This window comes from Sarcophilus harrisii, chromosome 1 (assembly GCF_902635505.1).
Source record: "Sarcophilus harrisii chromosome 1, mSarHar1.11, whole genome shotgun sequence".
Classification (NCBI taxonomy): Eukaryota; Metazoa; Chordata; class Mammalia; order Dasyuromorphia; family Dasyuridae; genus Sarcophilus; species Sarcophilus harrisii.
Genome location: NC_045426.1, coordinates 650,716,385 through 650,738,550, shown reverse-complemented (window position 1 = coordinate 650,738,550; position 22,166 = coordinate 650,716,385). Strand labels below are relative to the sequence as shown.

At 35.1% G+C, this 22,166-nt stretch overlaps 1 protein-coding gene across 1 annotated transcript in view; it reads right to left on the bottom strand.

Moving 5' to 3' along the window:
• Positions 1 to 8,166, bottom strand: part of LOC100917054 (putative adhesion G protein-coupled receptor E4P) — a 45,799-nt gene extending 37,633 nt beyond the window's left edge. The window contains exon 1 of the mRNA XM_031947715.1: positions 8,025 to 8,166. Within this exon, the coding sequence (XP_031803575.1) occupies positions 8,025 to 8,055 (31 nt within the window). The 5' untranslated portion in view covers positions 8,056 to 8,166. The remainder of the gene's footprint in view (positions 1 to 8,024) is intronic.
• Between the last annotated feature and the right edge of the window lie 14,000 nt (positions 8,167 to 22,166).

Below are 22,166 nucleotides of genomic sequence, written 5' to 3'. Positions count from 1 at the left end.
TCAAAATATATGCATGGACAATTCTTTAACATTAGCCCTTGCAAAACATTGTGTTCCAATTTTCTCTCACGCCTTTCCCCCACACCCTCTCCTAGATGGCAAGTAGTCCAACATATGTTAAACATGATAGAAATATATATATTTCTATGCATATTTATACAATTTATGCATACTTATACAATTATTGTGCTGAGCAAGAAAAATCAAATCAAACCAGTAAAAGAAGAAGAAAATGCAAGCAAACAACAACAAAAAGAGTGAAAATGCGATGTTGTTAACCACATTCAGTTCTTCTCTCTAGGTGTAGATGGCTCTCTTCATCACTGAACAATTGGAACTGGTTTGAATCATCTCATTGTTGAAGAGAGCCACATCCATCAGAATTGATCATTGTATAATCTTCTTGTTGCTGTGTATAATGATCTCCTGGTTCTGCTCATTTCACTTAGCATCAGTTCATGTAATTCTCTCCAGGCCTTTCTGAAATTATCCTGCTGGTCATTTCTTACAGAACAATAATATCCCATAGATTCACATACCTTAATTTATTCAGCCATTCTCCATGATGGGCATCCACTCAGTTTCCAGTTTCTGGCCACTGCAAAAAGGGCTGCCACAAACATTTTTGTACATGTGGGTCCCTTTCCTGTAATGTTCTTTTTTGGTTTTTTGGAGGTTTCTGGGCAGCCTTCTTTTCAGCAGATTAATCATCACAAGAAGAGCCAGGTGTTAAAGTCCAAGTTCGTTATTATCTCCTTCAAAGTCCTATCTCCTTCACCTGGAGCTCAGCTAGTTTTTTGGAAGGCCTTCAGATGGGATTTAGTCTCAGTGGAGGAAATGCAGGAGGCCAGGCCAGCCACCATGAGGCTGATGAAGATGAAATTGAATCTCTGAGTTCCCCCTGGCTTATCTGCTCTATTCTAAGTATAAACCAATCATTACATCACTAGGAAACCATTATTTATTGTAAGATTACATCAATTATACTGAATTTAGGGAACTATTAATCACCATGCTAAACTAGATAACCAATGTCTTATCAATTCTACTGAATTAGCACCTTGTAAGAATCCTTGTTTCAAGTTCAGAGTTCTGGCCCATAACACTTTCCCTTCTTTAAGATCTCTTTGGTATATGAGCCCAGTAATAACACTGCTGGATCAAAGATATGCACAGTTTGGTAACTTTTGCATAGTTCTAAATTGTTCTCCAGAATGGCTGGATCTGTTCATAGTTGAGGTGGAGGATTTTAAATGCAGATTGAAAATACTGTACTCTGTTAATAGAGAGTTATTAACTATTTGGGTTCTACAGTGTTTAACAAGTTAGATAACGAGAATCACTAGGTGTGGCACATGTATATAAACCCTCTTACTGGAGACCATAAGGTTGGTAGTTCAGACATTGCTGCAGGGCTAAAGTTGGCAGGTGTCCACATAAAGTTTAGCATCACTATGGCGATCCTCTGAGAAAGGGAGTTCAATAGGCTGCCTAAGGCCAGCCAAGGTCAGAAATTAAGCAGGTCACATTTTCTGTGTCAATTGGTATTAGGATTTGAATAGATTTTACTTAACAAAAATAGGGAAACCCAATCTCCAGATAAAAGTTAAGAGGAAAAGAGGATTGAGGTTATAGGAAAAGAGGAATGAGATTGCTATTCTCCTTCCTTATTACAATCAGCAAATGGTCTTTTCTCAGTGTTCATCCTTCTTTACCTCAATTGCATTTGACACTGTTGACTACACCTGCCTTCCAACTTCTCTCTTCATTCTGAGTTTTTAAGACTCTGCTCCCACTTGGTTCTCCTCCTACCTCTCAGACCAATTCTGAGTCTCCTTTTCAGGACCACTGCCTGCCCCTAGATGCAGGTCCTTTCTTCTTTCTGTATCCTCCCCTATTTATGTCTCAGTAATTTCTATATGCTTAATGATCATTTCCATACAAATAACTCTATCCGTGTTGCCCTCATCTGTCTCCTGAGCTCCAGGCCATCTTCATCAATTGCTTACTAGACACCTCTATCTGCATGTTCCATTACTGAATATGTTTAAATTGAACTCACCATCTTTCCCCTTACCCTCCCTCCTCCTCATCCTCCTGCTTCCTAATTTCCCTGCTTACGTTGAGGAAACTACCAGTCTTTTAGTCACTGAGGTTTGAAAATCCAGAAATCTTCCTCAACCACCCAGTGTTTATTACCCTTCACTTCCCCAAACATTTGCCCAGTTTTGTTAGCTCTACTTCATGTAACCATCTTCTTCTCAATTCCTCATCATTGCTCACTTGAGCTATAATAGGCCACTAAGTGGCATCCTTTTATCCAATCTCTCCCCTTCTTTATCTACCACCCATTCATCTGTCCAAATCAATGTTTCTAAAAACCTGGGTCAGATCATGTTACTCCCCTGCTCAAAAATCTTCAGTAGCTCCCTATTATCTCCAGTATGGAATTCCTATTGTGTCATTTGTTGCTTTAAGCCCTTCACAATCTAGCTCTCATCTACCTTTCACGCCTTTTTACACATCATCTCCTTTCACATACTCCATGGTTCAGCCAAGAATCACAGAGGATGAAAGGCATGACTGGTTGTGATCTGAACTTTTATTGGGGGGGCCCCACTCTCAAGTCAATAAAAATTTATTAAATGCTTAAGGTATTCCAGGCACTGTACCAAGTGCTAGAGCTAAAAAAGAAAGGCAAAAGATAAGACTAACTTCCAGACTATTAGGAAAGAAAACATGCAGACAATAATGTACAAATGAAACATATTCAGATTAAACTGGAGCTAATCCACAGAGGCAAACAGTAGCCCAATGATGAGCTCATGGAACCCCTGCAGCACTTTCCAGCATCTTGCACAATCATTTGCTAATAGCACCTCTCATTTCTCCAGGATGTTAGATGCTTAAATATTAGAAACCCTGTGAGGTAGGTGATATTTGGGTTCAAATCCCAGTTTTACCAAATACCACTGGTGTGACAATGAGTGAATCACTTCCCTTCATCAGGCCTCAGTTTCTCCATCTACACAATGGCAGCAGGAAGAAAAGATATTGTGTGGAAGAGATAATCACTAAGGACCTTCCAATCCTAATTCTTTGTTTGTTTGTTTTTGTTTTTGTTTTTTAATAATTATAACTTTTTATTGCCAGAACCCATGCCAGGGTAATTTTTTACAACATTATCCCTTGCACTCACTTCTGTTTTGATTTTTCCCCTCCCTCCCTCCACCCTCTCCCCTAGATGGCAAGCAGTCCTACACATGTTAAAAATGTCACAATATATCCTAGATATAATATATGTGTGCAGAGCAATCCTAATTCTTATGACCCCATGATTATCATATCATCTCTTTTAATCTCTACAACTTGGAGGGAATGAGAGTATGGGTAATATTATCCCTACTTTACAGGATGAGGAAACTGAGGTTTCTGAAGGTCAAGGAACTTATCCTTTATTCCATACTGAGTATGTATCAGAGCCAGAACTGAAGAATTGAAACCAAGATTCTTAACCTCCATCCCCAAGGGCATTACTCTTTCCACTATATATCACAATGTAGTTTTTTTCCCTTTTTGATTTCTTTTTTATAAACAATGGATTTTAACATTTCAAATTTAAGTTTCTCCTCCTCTTCCATTTATTTTACTTATAAGATTATAGATTAAGAACTGAAAAGAACCTTAGAGGTCATTGAGTCAAATTCTCTCATTTTACAGATGATACAACAGAGGCACATTAAAATCAAGGCACATTCCCAAGGTCACACAGTTAGAAAGCAATTGAGGCAGGATTGAAATGCAATTCTCCCTGAACTCCATGGCCAATGTTTCATAGGTTATACTCTATGAGATTCGAGGTATCAACCACTACACACCTGTCAGATTGGCTAAGATGACAGGAAAAAATGATGATTGTTGGAGGGGATGTGGGAAAACTGGGACATTGATGCATTGTTGGTGGAGTTGTGAACGAATCCAACCATTTTGGAGAGTAGTTTGGAACTATGCTCAAAAAGTTATCAAACTGTGCATACCCTTTGATCCAGCAGTGTTACTACTGGGATTATATCCCAAAGAGATTATAAAGAAGGGAAAGGGACCTGTATGTGCACGAATGTTTGTGGCAGCCCTTTTTGTAGTGGCTAGAAACTGGAAACTGAATGGATGTCCATCAGTTGGAGAATGGCTGAATAAATTGTGGTATATGAAAATTATGGAATATTACTGTTCTGTAAGAAATGACCAACAGGATGATTTCAGAAAGGCCTGGAGAGACTTACACGAACTGATGCTGAGTGAAATGAGCAGGACCAGGAGATCATTATATACTTCAACAACAATACTAGATGATGACGTTCTGATGGATCAGGCCATCCTCAGCAACGAGATCAACCAAATCATTTCTAATGGAGCAGTAATGAACTGAACTAGCTATACCCAGAAAAAGAACTCTGGGAGATGACTAAAAACCATTACATTGAATTCCCAGTCCCTATATTTATGCACACCTGCATCTTTGATTTCCTTCACAAGCTAATTGTACAATAATTCAGAGTCTGATTCTTTTTGTACAGCAAAATAATGTTTTGGTCATGTATACTTATTGTGTATCTAAGTTATATTTTAATATATTTAACATCTACTGGTCATCCTGCCATTTAGGGGAGGGGGTGGGGGGGGGTAAGAGGTGAAAAATTGGAACAAGAGGTTTGGCAATTGTTAATGCTGTAAAGTTACCCATGTATATATCCTGTAAATTAAAGGCTATTAAATAAATTAAAAAAAAAAAAAAAAAGAGATTCGAGGTATCAGTTTATGGATTCTTCAGATTGGAAGAGAGATAATGCCCAGATGTCTCATTATACACAAGTGAAAATTGAACTCAAAGGAAAGAAGAGATGGATTCAAATCCAGGACTCTTCTCATTAAACTATATTGCTTCTAGGGATTGTAAGATACTACATAGTACATCCTAATGGCAGGGGATGGTATCATATCACAACAATGTCAGAATTAGAAGGAGCTAGAGTATTCACCTAGACCAGAACGTCTTAATGGTTTTTTTTTCTATTTTTTCTTTTTAATGTTCACGGTACCATAGACCTCACCCTCTCCTTTATAAGTCAGTCTGGTGAAGCCTAGGGACTCCATCTCAGAAGGACAATTTTAGCTACATAAAATAATGGCATTGAAATAGTTATCAAAATATTTTAAAATACATTTGGAGACTACAGATGTTATAAGAATCTCTGACCTAGTGCAATCCCTTCATGTTTAACTAGGTCTTTGAGAAGTTCTCTAAGACATTCAGTTAATTAGTGACCCATCCAGAATGGTAGCAAGTCTACCTTAATGCATTAGATACATAAGTATGTGCTCAAAGAACATTTACTGATGACAATTATGGACAACAATCAGCCCATTTCCCTTTTCCAAAGATTACCTTAATCTTGCCTTAAAATATCTAATGCTTCTAACTCAATAAATATGTTATTCCACATATTGGGGTTGAAGGAAAGGGGGCATATATCTTAGAAATAGTCTTCCTGCTGGTTCATTTGTCTTTTGTAATGATATAAATACTTCTAATGATATAAATCCAGCATTAGAAGAAAGTTGAAAATATTATTGTTATGACATCGAGAAATAGGGACCCAATTTCAAAGTCTTGGTATCTTCCTGACTCCTCAATCCTCCATATCTTTTCTAGCTAATCAATTGACAAGTGTTTGTCCCATCTTCAGCAATGTGCTGGTAAATATTTAACAGTCAATTTCCAAGAGGGGAAATTATCTGCAGGACACACTTTTACTCTGCATTGTTAACACTTTCTCCATCATTTTAAAAAATCTAGACAATTAACAAAATAATAAATCAAGCTATGATTTGCATTTGCAAGTTTTTAAAATATGAATACACACACTGAAAATTTGACAATCAAACTCTCTTGAGACAATTTGAGTTGTCCCACATTCTGCAATATCGCTCATATCCATTACATTTTCTCCACTCACACAACTATCATTTGGCAATAGCCTTCTCAATGGTCTCCCAGATTTGTCTCTTCCTTCTCCAATCCATCCACCATGCAATCAAAATGGCTCCATATGGCTCTGGTTATTATTAAAAAGCCATCCCCAATCTAGTTCCAGTCTACTTTCTAAGACTTATTATATATTACTTTCCTTTATGCTCTACATGTGCAGCCAAAATGGCCTCCACACTGTTCTGCACAAACAATTCATTTCTCTGTGTCTTTGCATAGAGTTTCCCCAATGCCTGGAATGCTCTCACTCCTCAATGAAGATTCTTTGGGGATTGAAGTTTCTTTTAAATGGATTCTTTCACAACCTATTTTAAGTGTTATCTCCTCCTGGGGTATTTTCTGATCCTTCTAGTGGTTAATTCCTCCAAATTTCCCAGTGAAATTGCTTTGTACTTACTTTCGTTATATATTGTATTTATATATACATGTACATTTTATTTCCTCATACAGATTGTAAGCAACCTGAGACCAAGAAGTAATTTGATTTTGTTTTTATGCCCCAAGCACTTATCTAAGTCCCTGACACACACCGTTTTTCAGTCTTTTTCAGTCATGTCCAACTCTCTGCCACTGCTTTTGAGGTTTTCTTGGCAAAGATACTGGAGTGGTTTGCCATTCCTTCTCCTGCTCATTTTACAGATGAAGAAACTGAGGCAAACAATACAGGGTCACCCAGCTAGTAATTATCTGAGGCCAGATTTAAACTCATGAAGATGATTCTTCCAACTCTAGGCCTGGCACACTATCTACTCTATTCTATCTACTGCGTTACCTAGCTGTTCCCCCCTCTTAACCCTGGTACATAGCATATTTTTAATAAATGCTTATTGATTGATTGATTGATTGAATATTCTGAAATGCTGATACATAGAAAAAGGGCTAGCAATGAAGAAAGGGTCACTGTGATCAGTTGGGATATTTAAGGTTTAATCTTCCCAATAACATTAATCTTTATAATATCAGCCTCTTCTTTCCAACATTTTTGGCTATCACAGAGTATTAGGAAAGAGAGCACAAGAACCCAAGTTTCATATCCCTTTAACTAGAAAAAATAATAATAAAAATGGAACTGGATGCCAACAATAAATCAGTGAGCTTTTCTTCCCCTAAAATTTTTATTGATATGTTTTGTTTTTCCATCACTTCCATTTCAAAATATAACCCTATCTGTACCCTTTCCCAGGTGAAAGATAGTATGAATGATAGTATATTAACATGAATGATAGTAGCTCAAAAAAGTTAAGCAAAGTATGAACTGTATTTGGCAGAATATTTGTTTTCAGAACATATCCTGAAATGAAGGAACATTTTCTATTCTTCAAGATCAGCTTGATCATTATAAGGTAAAAAAAAAAAAAAACTTTTTGAGAATATAATATGACTACTTGGGCAAATTCCTTTTTCATTCTGGGTATCAATTTTCTCATTTATAAAATGAAGAGATTGGGCAAGTTGATCTCTAATGCTTTATTCTGGCAGTGACATTTATTACCTATGCAGTGTTTGACAGACCCCTTCCTTCTCTTTGCCTGTGGATTAAGAGAACCCCTAATATTTTAATAAAATATCTTGGTATGGTCACCAGCTGGGTGACTGTCTCTTGATTCTAGTTTTCCTTTCAGTTTAATAAGGATTTTATTGGTGTCTTTCATTCTGGAGAGGACCAAAATGATATCACTATCTTAGGTTCAAGTTACAGTGTATCCAATTGTAACTGATCAAACCAACATGAGCTGGAAATTCTCTGCCACAGGTTGGATACAAATAGTAACTATAAATATTTGGGATGAATAATACCTGTCAAATGTGGTGGTTTTCTATAAAACATTTTGTAAACCTTTAAGATACCAGAGAAATTCACTGTCATGTGTGATTATTCTTGTTAGGAAATCCATGGAAGTCTAACTAGTTTTTTGTAAAGATTAGATTGCAAGTAAAGCAATATATATGTAAAGAGAAGCAATTTGCCACTTACCCCAAAGAAGTAAGAACCAATTCTCAGCCATGATCCCTGGTAAGTTTCTGTCTAAAAACGAAGAGGGAACTATAACTTCTCTTATCTACCCTTGGTGTTTCATAATGTTTTGAATGGGTGGGTAAAGTTATTAACAGGAAAATATTTTGAGATCCACAAGATGTTCTGAAGAGGATTTTTAATTGCCGTTGTTTCTAGAATGAAACTTGAATAATGGGGATAAAGTTAAGGCTGAGAAAATTTATGCATTGCAAAGCACCACTCTTCCCCAATTCCCTGCCATCATTATCTTTCAATTCATTGCATTAAGGAGTACTTCAATCACGGTCTTTTTGTGAGTCTATATCTATAAAGGATTACTAAAATCATCAGTTAGATTCAACCAACTTATCAACTCACCTCAATTATGGCCATCTCTGTGTGTCTCATAGGTGTCAATCAGATTGGTTGAGGTAAAACTATAAAATAAATATATGAATTAAAATTATTTAGCATTTCCAGTGCCAAGATGGTTGAGTGAGAAGGAAGCCTCTGAAGCCCTCCCAAATTCCTTTTCAAACAATTAGAAAACCACTTCAAAATTTAGGAGCAGGGAAGCAGCTTACCAACCTGGCAGGAAAAGTCTGTCTTACTGGGGTAGGAAGGAAGAAAGTTGCAAGAATAGCATTAGCCAGCCTCACAGAAAGACTCTGACCTAGGGAATTCCACTAGCTTGGCCCTGCCCTCTTGGAACAGCCTCCTAAGCAACTGAGCAATCTGTGCAACACAGCACAATCCCAGGACCCCCACTACCATCAATGTTTTGACTCCATTACTGAACAGTTGTGACTCACTGCAGGGTTGACCAACAGCAAGATGATGCCCCTGAGGGCTATTAGCAGAAAGACCCTGTTTCCACAACAACCCAGGAGCAGGTCCCCAGCCCTGGGGCAGACTAGCAGCAAGCTCTTTTCTCCAGGTAAGGCCAGAAGGAAGGACAAGTCAGAAGGGAAGGCTACTCTCCAGAGAAAGTAAACAGCTAAACCTCACTGAAGTTCAGTAAAGCCAGCAGTAAGACCCAGAACTCCAGCCCAAAAAACTCTAGACAGTGACGGACCAGAGATCAATTTTCACATAAAAAGTCACAAAAAAACAGGAAAATGATCAAAAACAAAAACAAACAAACAAACAAACAAAAAACTTGACTATGAAAGTTACTATGATATTAGGGAAGATCAAGGCATTAACTTAGAAGAGGACAAGAATGTCAAAACATATATATGAAACCTCACAGAAAAACATAATTATGTCAATCAAAGATTGTAGAACCTGTTTCCATCACAGAACTCTGGTGCTTCCCCCAAGTAATGACCCTTGTGATTTGAAATAATACTAAAGAATTGTTCCCACAAGATTAGAGAATACTCATATTGTCCTGAATTCATAGGCTGGTCATGGGAAATCACTCAGGCCCTCAAAATGATTGTATTATAATCCAACTTTCCCCTCCCTTCCCATTTATGATTTATGTATAAAATCTCTACCTTTCCTGAAATAAGAGAAGGTCTCTCCAGGAGAATTTTTGATTTACAAACTGTATTCCTCATTCTGAAAATGATTAATTAAACTGTAACTTGATCTCTAAAACCTACCAGCTATTCACAGTTTAGAGACCAAGATAGCAAAATTCTGTTAAGAAATGAAATAAAGAATCTTCAAATATATCTAATGAAAAGATATGAAGTGAATTAAAAGTTGACTTCCAAATATAATTCTCAAGGAAAATATAAAAAGGTTAAAAAAGAAAAAAAGAGAAAAAATACAAGAAATCCAGTAAAATTAAACCATATTTTTGCATGGCAAGATAATATTTGTATCTCTTAACTTTATTAATATGAAAGAAATTAACAGTATATGTAGATAGAGGATGTGGATAGAAGGTGGATAGAAGGATGTAATGATAACCCCAAAAAAATAAAGGGGTGAGAGAAAAATTGTGCTGAAAGAATTTACCATTGAATAGAGCAAATTATTCTACATGAAAGGGTGAAAAAACTGTGATAATGAAGAGGAACATTGAGGAAAAGAAGTAATTGGGAAAAGCTTAAACCTATTCTCATCAAAATTGACTTAAAAAGGAACATAACCAATAACATTCAACTGGATATAGAAAATCTATCTGGTCTATAAAGAAATAATAAGGGATGGAATAATAGAAGGGGGAGGGGAGACTGATAAAAAGGGGAAGATGGGATCAGAAGTAAAACACTTGTGAGGAAGGAAAGTATGGGGATAAGAAAAAGAAGGGATAAACAAGTGAAAATAGCATGGAGGAAAACGCAGTTAGTTATCATACTTATAAATATGAATGGAATGAACTCATAAAATGAAAGGGGATAACAGAATTGTATTGAAAAACCAGAATTTTACAATGTGTTGTTTACAAAAACAAACAAACAAACAAAAAACCCAATGCATTTGAAATAGAAAGATATACACAGAGTAAAGGCTGGAGCAGAATGTTAAACTGAAGCAAAGAAATCAAGGGTAGCAACCATGATCTCAAGCAAAACAAAAATTAAAATAAATCTAATTCTTGTGATGGAAAGTGCCATCTGCATTCAGAGAAAAAACTATGGAGAATGAATGTGAATCAAAGCATAGTATTTTACCTTTTTGGTTGTTGTTTGCTTGGTTTTTTCCCCTTGTGTTTTTTTTCACCTTTTGATTTGATTTTTATAGAAATATGTTTTTAAAAAACTGAACATGTTCAACATATATCAGATTTCTTGCAGTCTTAGGGAGAGGAGAGAAGGGAAAACAGGGAGAAAAATTTGAAACACAAGGTTTTGCAAAGGTGAATGTTGAAAACTCTCTTTGCATGTATTTGGGAAAAAATAAAATATGGTTAAATAAATAAAAAATAAAATATATTTAATTAAAATAGATAAAAAGGAAATTCTATCTTGCTGAAAGATACCATAGACAATGAAGTCTTATCAATACTAAACATATATGCACCAAATGGTTTAGTATCTAAATATATGAAGAAGATGAATGAGTTATAGAATGAAATATATAATAAAACTTTTGTTGTTATTTCTTCTTCATTCTCAAAGAGCACCACAATATCAAGGAAATGATACCATGACAATGCAAATGAATTGCATTTAAGTGAAAAAGGATTGTGCAATGTTACCATCCTCACTATCCCTTCAAGAGCCATCTGGGTCTTGTGCCAAATATAGATCAGGGTGACTGGAGATGCCTGAGTATAATGACCTATACTAGTAGGGGACCTCCCCTCCCAAATTTGATAAATCTAACCAAAAAATAAAAAAGAAATTAAGGAAGTGAATAAAATTCTGGAAAAGTTAGATATGATAGATCTCTGGAGAAAACTGATTGGTAATAGAAGGGAATATACTTTTTTTCTGAATAGTACATGGCACCCACACAAAAATTGACCATATATTAGGACACAAAAACCTCACAACCAAAATGCAGAAAAGCAGAAATAGTAAATACACCCTTTTCAGATGATAATGCAATAAAAATTACATTCAATAATGGAGAGTGGAAAGAAAGGTTAAAATTTTATTAGAAATTAAACAATCCAAAGAGATCATAAAAAGGAGTAAAGGATCTACATGTGCAGGAAATATTTGTAGTAGTTCTTTTTGTAATGACAAAGAACTGGAAACTGAGAGAATGTCCATCCACTGGGGACTGGCTGAATAAGTCATGATATATGAATGTTATGGAATATTATTGTTCTATCAGAAATGGTCAGCAGGCTGATTTCAGAAAGGCCTGGAGAGACTTATATGAAGTGATGCTAAGTAAAGTGAGTAGGACCAACAGAACACTGTACAGCAACAACAAGATTATATGATCATTAACTGTGATGGACTTGGTTCTTTTCAATGAGATGATTCAGGCCAATTCCAATAGACTTGTGATGGAGACAGCCATCCACATCCAGAGAAAGGACTGAATGTGGATTACAACATAGTATTTTTACCTTTTTGTTGTTGTTTGCTTTTTGTTTTCTTTCTCATTTCTTTCTCCTTTTTGATCTGATTTTTCTTCTGCAGCATAATAAATGTTGAAATATGTATAGAAGAACTGTACATGTTTAACATATTTCAGATTACTTGCTGTCTAGGGGAGGGAGTGGGGAGAAGGGAGGGAAGAAAATTTGGAACACAAAGTTTTGCAAGGATAAATATTGAAAACTATATGTGCATATAATTTGAAAGTAAGAACCTATTACTTAAAAAAGAAATTAAACAATCTAATCCTAAAAAATAAGTGACTCAAAGTACAAGTAAGAAACAATTGATAATATCATTTTTTTAAAATGACAACAATGAAATAATATACCAAAATTTATGGGATTCAGCCAAAGCAGTACTTAGGAGAAAATGTATATCTCTAATTGTTTACATCAATAAAATAAAGAAAAAGCAGGTCGATGAAACTAAGAGAAAAACTAGAAAAAAGAAAAAAAATTAAATTCCTCAGTTAAACATCAAATTGGAAATCCTGAAAATCAAAAGAGAGATTATTAAAATTGAAAGTAAGAAAACCATTGAACTAATACATAAAACTGGAAGCTGGTTTTATGAAGAAAAAAAACAATAAAAGAGATGTCACTGGGTTTATATGATTTTTAAAAGGAAAGAAGAAAAACATATTACAAGTATCAAAAATGAAGGTGGCCTCATCATCAGTGAAGAGGAAATTAAAGAATTGTTAGGAGCCCTTCTGCCCGATTACATATCAGTAAATTTGATGATCTAAATAAGATGGATGAATATCTACAAAGAAAATAGTTAAATAACCCAATCTTAGAAAAGGAAATTAAACAAGCCATCAATGAAGTTCCTAAGAAAAAATCCCAGGGATGGATTCACAAGCAAATTTTACCAAACATTCAAATAACAGAATACCATATAAACAATTTGGGAAAAATATGCAAATATGCAAAGAAAGTGTCCTACCTTCCTACCAAATTTTTTACAACACAAGAAAGAGTCAAAAACAAAGAAAGAAAATTATAGATTAATTTGCCTATGTTGATGCAAAAATTATAAATAAAATATTACCAAAGAGATTAAAGAAATGTATTACAAAGAAAATGCACTCCACCTTTAGACAAAGAACCAATATTGAATGTAGATTGAAACATACTACTTTTCACTTTCTTTTTTTAATTCATATTTTCTTATGCAGAATAACTAATATGGAAATATTTTGCATAATTGCACATGTATAACCCATACCTGGTTGCTTAACGTCTCAGGGGTGAGGAGAGGTAGGAAATGAAGGATAGAATTTGGAACTCAAAACTTTAAATTAAAATGTTTAAATTTTTAAAAAAATTAAATACTACATAGCCAGAAGCTGGGAAGATATAGGACTGACTTTCCCAGCCAAAGAGCTTTTTTTCTCTAAGATTTATTCTTGACCCATAGGAACAGTGAGCAGAAGTTACTTGAAGGCAGACTCGGACACAAGTACATGGAAGAACTTCCTAATAAGCAGGAATGCAACAATGGATTACGTATTCTCAAGAGTTATGAATCATCCCATCATTTGAACTGTTCAAAGGGTAGATAATGACTTCTTAGAAAATTTCATAGAGGGGTTAATTCTTCAGATGAGGATTAGATATTAGATAAGAAGCTCTCACCTTTCTTGCAGCTCCAAGATTATGTGATACTCTAAATTTAATGCATTGAAACAACTAGTTTGTTTTCACTTTTTAAAATGGCCTAACATAACCAACAAGATGAAGGAGAAGGCAAAAATATTGGTACTCATGAACTCTTAAAATTCCCTACAGTAGGAATTGTGCACAAAAGATAAAGTAACAGCAGTTGTCCCTGCAAGCCAAAATTACCAAAGAATCCAACAAGGTAACAATCTAATGAATTAACAGCACAAGAAATTCATCCCAATCCCTCATTCATTCACTCAGCATCCTTGCCATACTCTGGAAGGAAGGCATAATTTGACCCATAAGCATGTGCTCTAAGTTACAGTCAGCAATTTTTTACTGCTGTTGCTGCTACAGTCTCTGTCAGAACACACTGTCCCTGCCTTTACTTCACCATTCTATGATAACAAGAATCAGCTCTCATTCCTCTCCCCATGTAGAAAAGAGGTAGTATGGGAAAGCAAGGGACTGCTCTACCTTGGGCAACATTATACTGCTATGTAGCATTCAAACAAAAAACTTGAGAACAAAGGGGAAGAGGCAGGAAGAAGGAAAGGGAAGCAGCAACCTGCTAGGGCCAAATCTCTCATCTCAGAAATCACTCTTAGTGCAAGGAATGAAGACAGTTTAAAAAACAGTTACCCAAGAAGGGAAGAGGCTGAGACAGTTTTGCATTGTGTTCTTTGAGGGATTTAAAGTAAGAGGAGTCTAAAGTAAGCAACAGAAGAATAAAAGGGGAAAATAACTGAAATTACCCAAGATCTCAGGGGGAATAAAATATTTTAAAACCTTAAGCATAAATGAAAAGATGAAAAGCATGGAAACAGAAAATAAGATTATTATCAAGGCAAATAAATAAGTTCTACTATATCTAAATAATATTAGCAAAAGAAACTGAATTAACAAAGGAAATTGATGAGGCAGGGGGGCCATGTGAAGTCCCAAGTCAGCATGGAACCATTATAAAGTGTTCCCAAATGGTTCAAGAGAGAGATATGAATAGTTAAATGAGAATTGATGGCCTGTACAGAAGAAATAATTGGCAGAATAGAAATCAGATAAATTCAACAAGCATTTATTATGTCTGTATCACAGGCACTGTATTAATCATTAAAGATACCAAAAAATGTTCCTACCTTCAACGAGTTCAGTCAAATTGGAGATACAATATACAAACTACTATGTACAAGCAAGAATATATGCTGAATAAATTGGGGATTGTCGAGGATAGAGAATTGGGGATAAATAAGTTCTCAGCATGGGAGACAGCCAATGAAAATACAAGAAGTAGGAAGATGGCATACCTTGTGTGAGTAGCAGCAAAAACTCCAGTGTTATTGGATCAAAGAATATTTTGTCTTTATTCTCAAAAGCTTAAAAATATTTGTTGAACTTGAAAGATAAAACTGCCTTTAAATTTGTTTTCTTTCTCAAGAAAGAAATAATGGATTATATATAATTGATTAATTTTTGCAATTTGATTATCCACAAAGATAGAATGAGGTTTGAATTATAAAAGGAGCAACCCACATAACCGTTATAATAAATAGAAAAGATCTGAATTTAAAATAGTAGCAATAATTTTATTTACTCCAAAAAATTTATGAGAATTTTGGGGAAAATGCCATTGACTATATTGCCTTTTTATAAATGATTTATTGAGCTGAACAGAAATGACAACAACTTTTTTTTACTAGTTTAAAAATGGAATAAGAAACATTTAATATTTATCTGTAGGATAGAAATTCACATCAGAGCATAGCTGAGATTTGCAGCTACCAACATGCTTATCAAAGAATGATATCAGATCATCCAGTCTGGCACATCAGTCTTTGACTGCAGTCTTCACTATTTACAGTATCTCTATTGTTCCTTATGTCCTGTCATCATTGTGGGACAATTTATTCAGATGTATCCAGATTATCTAGTCTTCTTCTCCAACTGTTTCTCTTTGACAACCAGGGCAGAATTTAAGAGGGAGTCACTGTACTAACATATACATCCCACTCCTCTTCCAGTATAATGAAGAATAGCAATGATAACTGATATGAAAGCCATTTTAATTATTTATTAGATTGTTTAAAAAGAAAAATTAGAAGCTAGGGCAGTTTTCCTTATGTATAATCTAAAATATCTCCAATATAAAAGCCTATATAATATTTCAATATCACACACTCCTTCTATTCCATTGTAGATCACTATTCTCAACTTCCATGGTCAAGATCTTTTAACAGATATTTATATTTTTGCATAATGCTTTTCATTGTGAAAATAGAACCTTACATTGTAAAGAAGTTGTGACTTGATTTTATTGTCTATTGCTAGAGATTTAACTTCTTATGGACTATTCAAATATCTAGGCTAAAATAATTAGAATAGTTGAATGGAAGACAATGACTAAATTGCTGCATTTATCTATTTCTTGAGGTATAGGGAAAGGTGGTAGAAGAAGAGGTAAGTTCTGGGCTCTATTACTGTCCAGAGCTAAATGAATCAATCAATAAGCATTTATTATTCACTCACAAGTGTCAGGCAGTGGTGCTAAGTGCTGGGGAGAAAGAGACAAAAGACAATTTCTATCCTTAAGGAACTCACAATCTAATGGGGGAGAAATATATGTGTAAACAAATTGTACGTAGGATAAATAGGCGATAACTATAGAAATAAGGTATTAAAATTAATAGGAGTGAGGAAAAAATTGATGTAGAATATGACATTTTAATTAAGACTTAAAGGAAGCCATTTAGGCAGAAATGAGGAAAGGGAATACCCTAAGCATGGGGAATAGCTAGAGAAAATGCTCAAGAGTTGAGAGACAGAGTGTCTTTGTTACAGAACAGCCGGAAGACTAGTGTCTCTGAATCGAAGAGTATTTAATATAGATTAAGATATAAAGAAGAAATGGTCAAAAGGGGCTAAACAGGGCATTTTTTATTTTATCCTGGCGATTGTAATTATTAAGTTTGAGAAAATAAGTAGGGACAATGATAGACACATAGTTCAATATGAGTTTTAGGAAAGTCACTTTAATCATTAAATGCCAGGTGGATTGGAGTGGGAAGAAACTTGAGGCAGGTTGACCTACCAAAAGACTGTTGATGTTGTCCAAGAATAAAAGATGATACACCAGAGTGGTAGCAGTGTCCAAGGAGAGAAGGGAATATAATCAAGTGATGTGGTAGAGTTGTCAACAGACTTTGGCAACAGCTTGAATATGTGGTGATAGTGAGAGAGAGTGAGGAATCCAGGATGGCTTCTGGGTTGTGAGTCTAAAGGACTAGAAAGATTGTATTGCCTCACAATAGCAGGGAAAGCAGGAGAAACACAGAAAATCAGAATAATGCAGAAAAGATAAATTTAGAAGATAAAGATAACAGAAATATAAAACCAGTACATAAACAGAAAAGTACAAAAGTTGGTGGTCTAATGTTATGTTTACCTTCTGAAACAATGTATTTTGGTATCTACAATACCTAGGTCTAACCATGTCACTCTACTCCCTACTCAAGAAATTCTAATGAATACCTCCCAACTGATTCCAAGATTAAGAAATTTTTTTCTTAGATTTTCCAGTGCCAAGCATACTTTTTGCCATATGAGTCACCTAAAAAAACTTTTTGATTAAATGAATATATACTCTTAACAATATCACTCCTCAAGTAGGAATCAAATTCCTATGTTCTTACATATAAAAATAATATTTAAAATTCAATCACTAAACAAGTAGCTCTGGCACAAATTATTTTGTTGGTTGCTTTATTGAAGATTATACTCCTTTCAAATTATAATTTTGAATCTTAACAGCTTCTGTGATAAAATTTCGGTGGCTCTTCTCCTGGCTCTATCATTTATGGCCTATCATGTTATGAGATGAGAGAAATTATTCATCCAATTAATTGATAATTTATGTTATCATAAGTGAACAGGACATTTTTGAAGTACTGGAAGGTGAGCTATACAGAATACTAACCAATTGGAGGATAAAAGTTAATATAAATCTTCTTTAATTTCTCTAAAAAATACACTCCTTTAAGAATTTCTCCTTGATTGGCAGCTAGGTGGTACAGTGGATAGTATTGAAGTCTTGAAGTCTTGAAGTCAAAAGGGCCTGAGTTCAAATCTGACCTCAGACACTTAATATTCCTAGCTGTGTGACCCTGGACAAGTCACTTAACCCCAATTGCCTCAGGGGAAAAAAAAGAATTTCTCCTTAGTAAAGTTTCTTATAAATTGGAAATTTAGGGAAAAGGCAAGAAAATTATCACTTATAGGAAACAATATTAGTACTGTCACCTATTTATTCAAATTATCTTGGTAAAATAAAAAACATGAGTCTCTAACATTACAATTTTTCATGAAGATACTCTAGGCATGTGATACTCTAGGCAACAACAAAAACCTTAATTTTTGAGCTATACAAAAGATTATTCTATTGGCTAAAGAGTCTAAGGAGCTAATGGATTATTCTGATGAATAAGAACCACTATAGTTTACTCATTTCCCTCTGCTGGAATACTAAGCCCAATTACAGTTATTTTCTAAGGATATTAAAGTGTTTATTAATATCTCATTTGTGTATTGTGTATTTGAAGTTATTAGCTACCATGATTTGATCTTTTCATTATACCATTAAAACTATTAATATTTTCTTTTTAGCTCTATTGAGATTTGGCTTTGTAATCATTTTTTAACATATAAAAAGTCTAAGAAACATAGTTTCTAGGTAATTAATCATTCTATTAATCATGTTAACAACAATTAATAAAAGGAATCAATGATAGTCTCAAATGCCACAGACTCCTCATTCAGTCAGTATTCTTTCTGTTCTCCCTTCTCATCTTCTAGTCTTTATCCTTCTTCACACAGCTGCTAAAATAACCTTTTAAAAGCATGTATATGGCTATGGCACACCCTTGACCAAGAAGCTTGTGGATGTTCCTAACAGAGGTAATCAATTCTGATTTGTTAACAATTAATGAAAGGACTAAATATTATAATGAGGGAAGAGCATATTCTAATAAGGGACTGGGGGACATGACTCTGAACACACAGAGTCTTTATCAGTCTACCCCCATCTAGGTCAATCTAGAAAAAAGGGAGTCAATCACTGCTTTTACTTTTGCTGAGTGGAATACAAAAGGCTAGAATTTACTTTAGATTAAATTCTTTGTAAATTTTTCTGGTTGGATAGAACCCACAACTCCTATCCAAGATCAAAAGGCTTTGTATACTGGGAATTTGAGCAATCTCATCAATCAACAATGTCCTTCAAATAGAATTGTGCCTGTTTAATTTATATTGGATTACTCATTGTTTAGGGAAGGTGGCAAAGAAGAGGTTCCAAAAAAATTTGGAACACCAAGTATTGCAAGGGTGAATGTTGAAAACTATGCAAAAAAGGAAAAGAAAGGGGAAAAAAGAAAAACAAAACAAAACAAAAAAATAATGTCATTTAGATACTAGCAGAGTCTGATAATCAGATTTCAAAAAGGGAACAATCCTAGATCTTCCAGTATTAACAATTATTTAATAATTACGTCTCTTAATTTCAATTGCAGGTTCATAGACTTAGAGATGAAAGAAACTTTAAAAATCCATGTAGTCCAACCCCCTAATTTTACAAATGAAGAAAGTGAAACTAAGAAAGTTTAAAGTGACTTTCTCAAGGTCATATACCAATCTACATTGGGATTTCAATCCAGTTCTTTCTTACTCCAAAGTCTAGTGCCCAATACACTACACCACAACCAGGCACAATAAAGTGATTGTTTTGATGAGGTTCAGCTGCACAGGGCAGAGTTGTGGGAACCCCTTCTGGTTGGCACAGGTCCTTCGTAAAAGAATTTACAAACCCGAAAAATTAGACTGGCAAAAAAAAAGTTTTTTGGCACTGAGAAGTCGGCCTTTGCTAGGAAGACTGACTTCCTTCGTGGCAAGATCCTGACAGATAAGTAAAAGTCTAGCAGAGGAGTCCTGGCAGAGAGAGATAAAGTTCCTAGCAAAGAAATCCCGACAGAGAGGTAAAGAGGGGCTTGGCCCTGTTAGGGAAATAGGTGAGAGAGATAAAGAGGGGTTAATTGCTGAAAAGAGAATGTCTTTTCAGCAGAGGCAGAGGGTCCTCAAAGGTAGCTATACCAAGGAGAGAGAGAGAAAGTCCTTGGCATGATTCCTGCTTTTGGCCCTCTGCAAAGAAGTGCAGGAAGCTGCCCCTTTTTATCAGGAATTTGAAACTTGGCTAGGGGCTGAGTGCAATTTAAGTTGAAATCAGACAAAAAATCTTTGAATTGAATAGAAATTTCAGTTGAATGAGGTTACTGCCCCCAAGCCTAGATTTCCAGTGGAATTCGACAGTTTACTGGGACTGGTTGAACCAATTTTCAGCTCAATAAAGGTTGATAGAAATCTAGATCTCCAGCTTGGGCTAAGTAGGAGTGGTCCTAGACTCAACTAGTTCCACCAAGATAACACAGTGAAACCACTTATCTTGATTCTTTAAGGCAGGTCTCTCAGGGGAGAGCTTCTCTCCAGGGTTCAAGGAGTTTCTCAAGCATTCTCCCCAAAGTCAGAGAGAGAGACAATTTCAGGGTTCCCCATGTGTGGGATAGGTCAGGTGCAAGACCCCCTTTCCAATTAATTAATCAGAGACATCATCAGGCACAAAGAGAAAGCACTTATTTAATCCCTGTAGGAGATGCCCAGACACACACCTGGGATCCATCCCAACTCCCACCATGTGCTCCTGGAGCCGGGCTTCCGGCTTGTCCAGGATTTAAAAGCAAAAGACTAGAGCCTTCTCATTGGATAGACTAAAAAGACATAACCATCCTTGACTAATGGTCACCAATGCTGGCTGCCACCCACAGGTCATGTCACTTCCTGCAACTTCCTGTATCTCCAAGTTCAAAATTCATCTTTCCAGAGATCAAATGACTTCCCAAGGTCTCAGTTCTGGAAACAGAGGTCATGTGATTCAATAATCAGTCCCATTCACTCACATCAGTTTGAAGTTAAGTTTTATTCTTTAAAAAATTTCATTTAAATTTATTAAATAAAATTTTCTTTTAAATAATTTTTATTTAAATTGAAGTTTTATTTTTAAATTAAATTATTATAGGATAATAGGATTTTAAATTTATTATAGGATCAAATTACTATATAATTAGATGATTAGATTAGTTTTCAACCTATATAAATTATGTTCATATGGAGAAAAACAAGTACATTGAAGACATTCTGAATCATTGAGCAAGATCTAGAAAAATCATTTATAGAATTTATAACAAAAATGATTATTAAACTTCTGTCACAGAATCTCTATATTATTTGTGAGAAGTAAAATTGTAAGGTTTTGTTTCCATAGTTGAAAAGTTTCAGAGTCTCAGAGCCTCCCTCTCCATAGCTATAGTAGAAAAGAGTATGTTATAAGTTTTAGTGTCAGTACTTCCTGGATAATGAGAATTAAAGAATGTTTTAAATCAACAGAACTAACTTCGGGTAGAGTTGAGTGCAAATGACATGGGTTTGTGATCCAGATAAGCAAAATTTTTAATTGAACAGGCTTAATGAGTTTCATGCATATTACCCTCTCCTCCCATAGATAGAGAGATAGATAGATAGATAGATAGATAGATAGATAGATGTGGCAAGGGGAGGGGTGAATATGGAAGCATATTAAGTGTATGTAATGGGAATAACATGAAATCTTAAATTTTGGAAACGTCTCCAATTGAAATTCTGAAGAGGGGATGAGGAGGCAGGGTGAGATTATGGAATATAAGTGCTATTCTGGCTTCTGTAAATTGCATTTCTGCCCCCTCAGAGGGATATGGCACCCCCATCTTGTAAGAAATCTAATAAAGCCTTCCTCCACTTATCATATGAAGGGGCAAAGGGGTGAGATAGGGAAAAAAATTGGAAATACAATGTTTTGCAAATGGGAATATTGGAAACTTTTTGCAAGTACTTAGGAAAATAAAATACTATTTACAAATTTTTTAACATTAATGCATTGACCAATAGTTTTACTGAATTGGTATCCAAATCATCTGCTTTTCTATAAAGACACAGACTACCAACTAACTGAGTATAAATATATTGTCACAGGAAAAGCAGGATAGTGGATTTCATTTCCTCAAGCCCTCTTCAGGGCATCTAGATGGTATAATAGAGTGCTAAGCCTGGAGTCAGGAAGACCTTAGTTCAAATTTGACCTCTGACATTAGCTGGCTAACACTGAACAATTCATTTAACTTTGTTTGCCTTAGATTTCTCATATGTAAAATGAATTGAAGAAGAAAATGGCAAATCATTACAATATCTTTGCAAAGAAATCCTCAAAAATGGTTCATGGACACTTAGACGTGACTGAAAAATGACTAAATGACCTCTCTTCAGTGCTCAACTCCTGATATTTTTATTTTCTTTCTTGAGGAATCTCT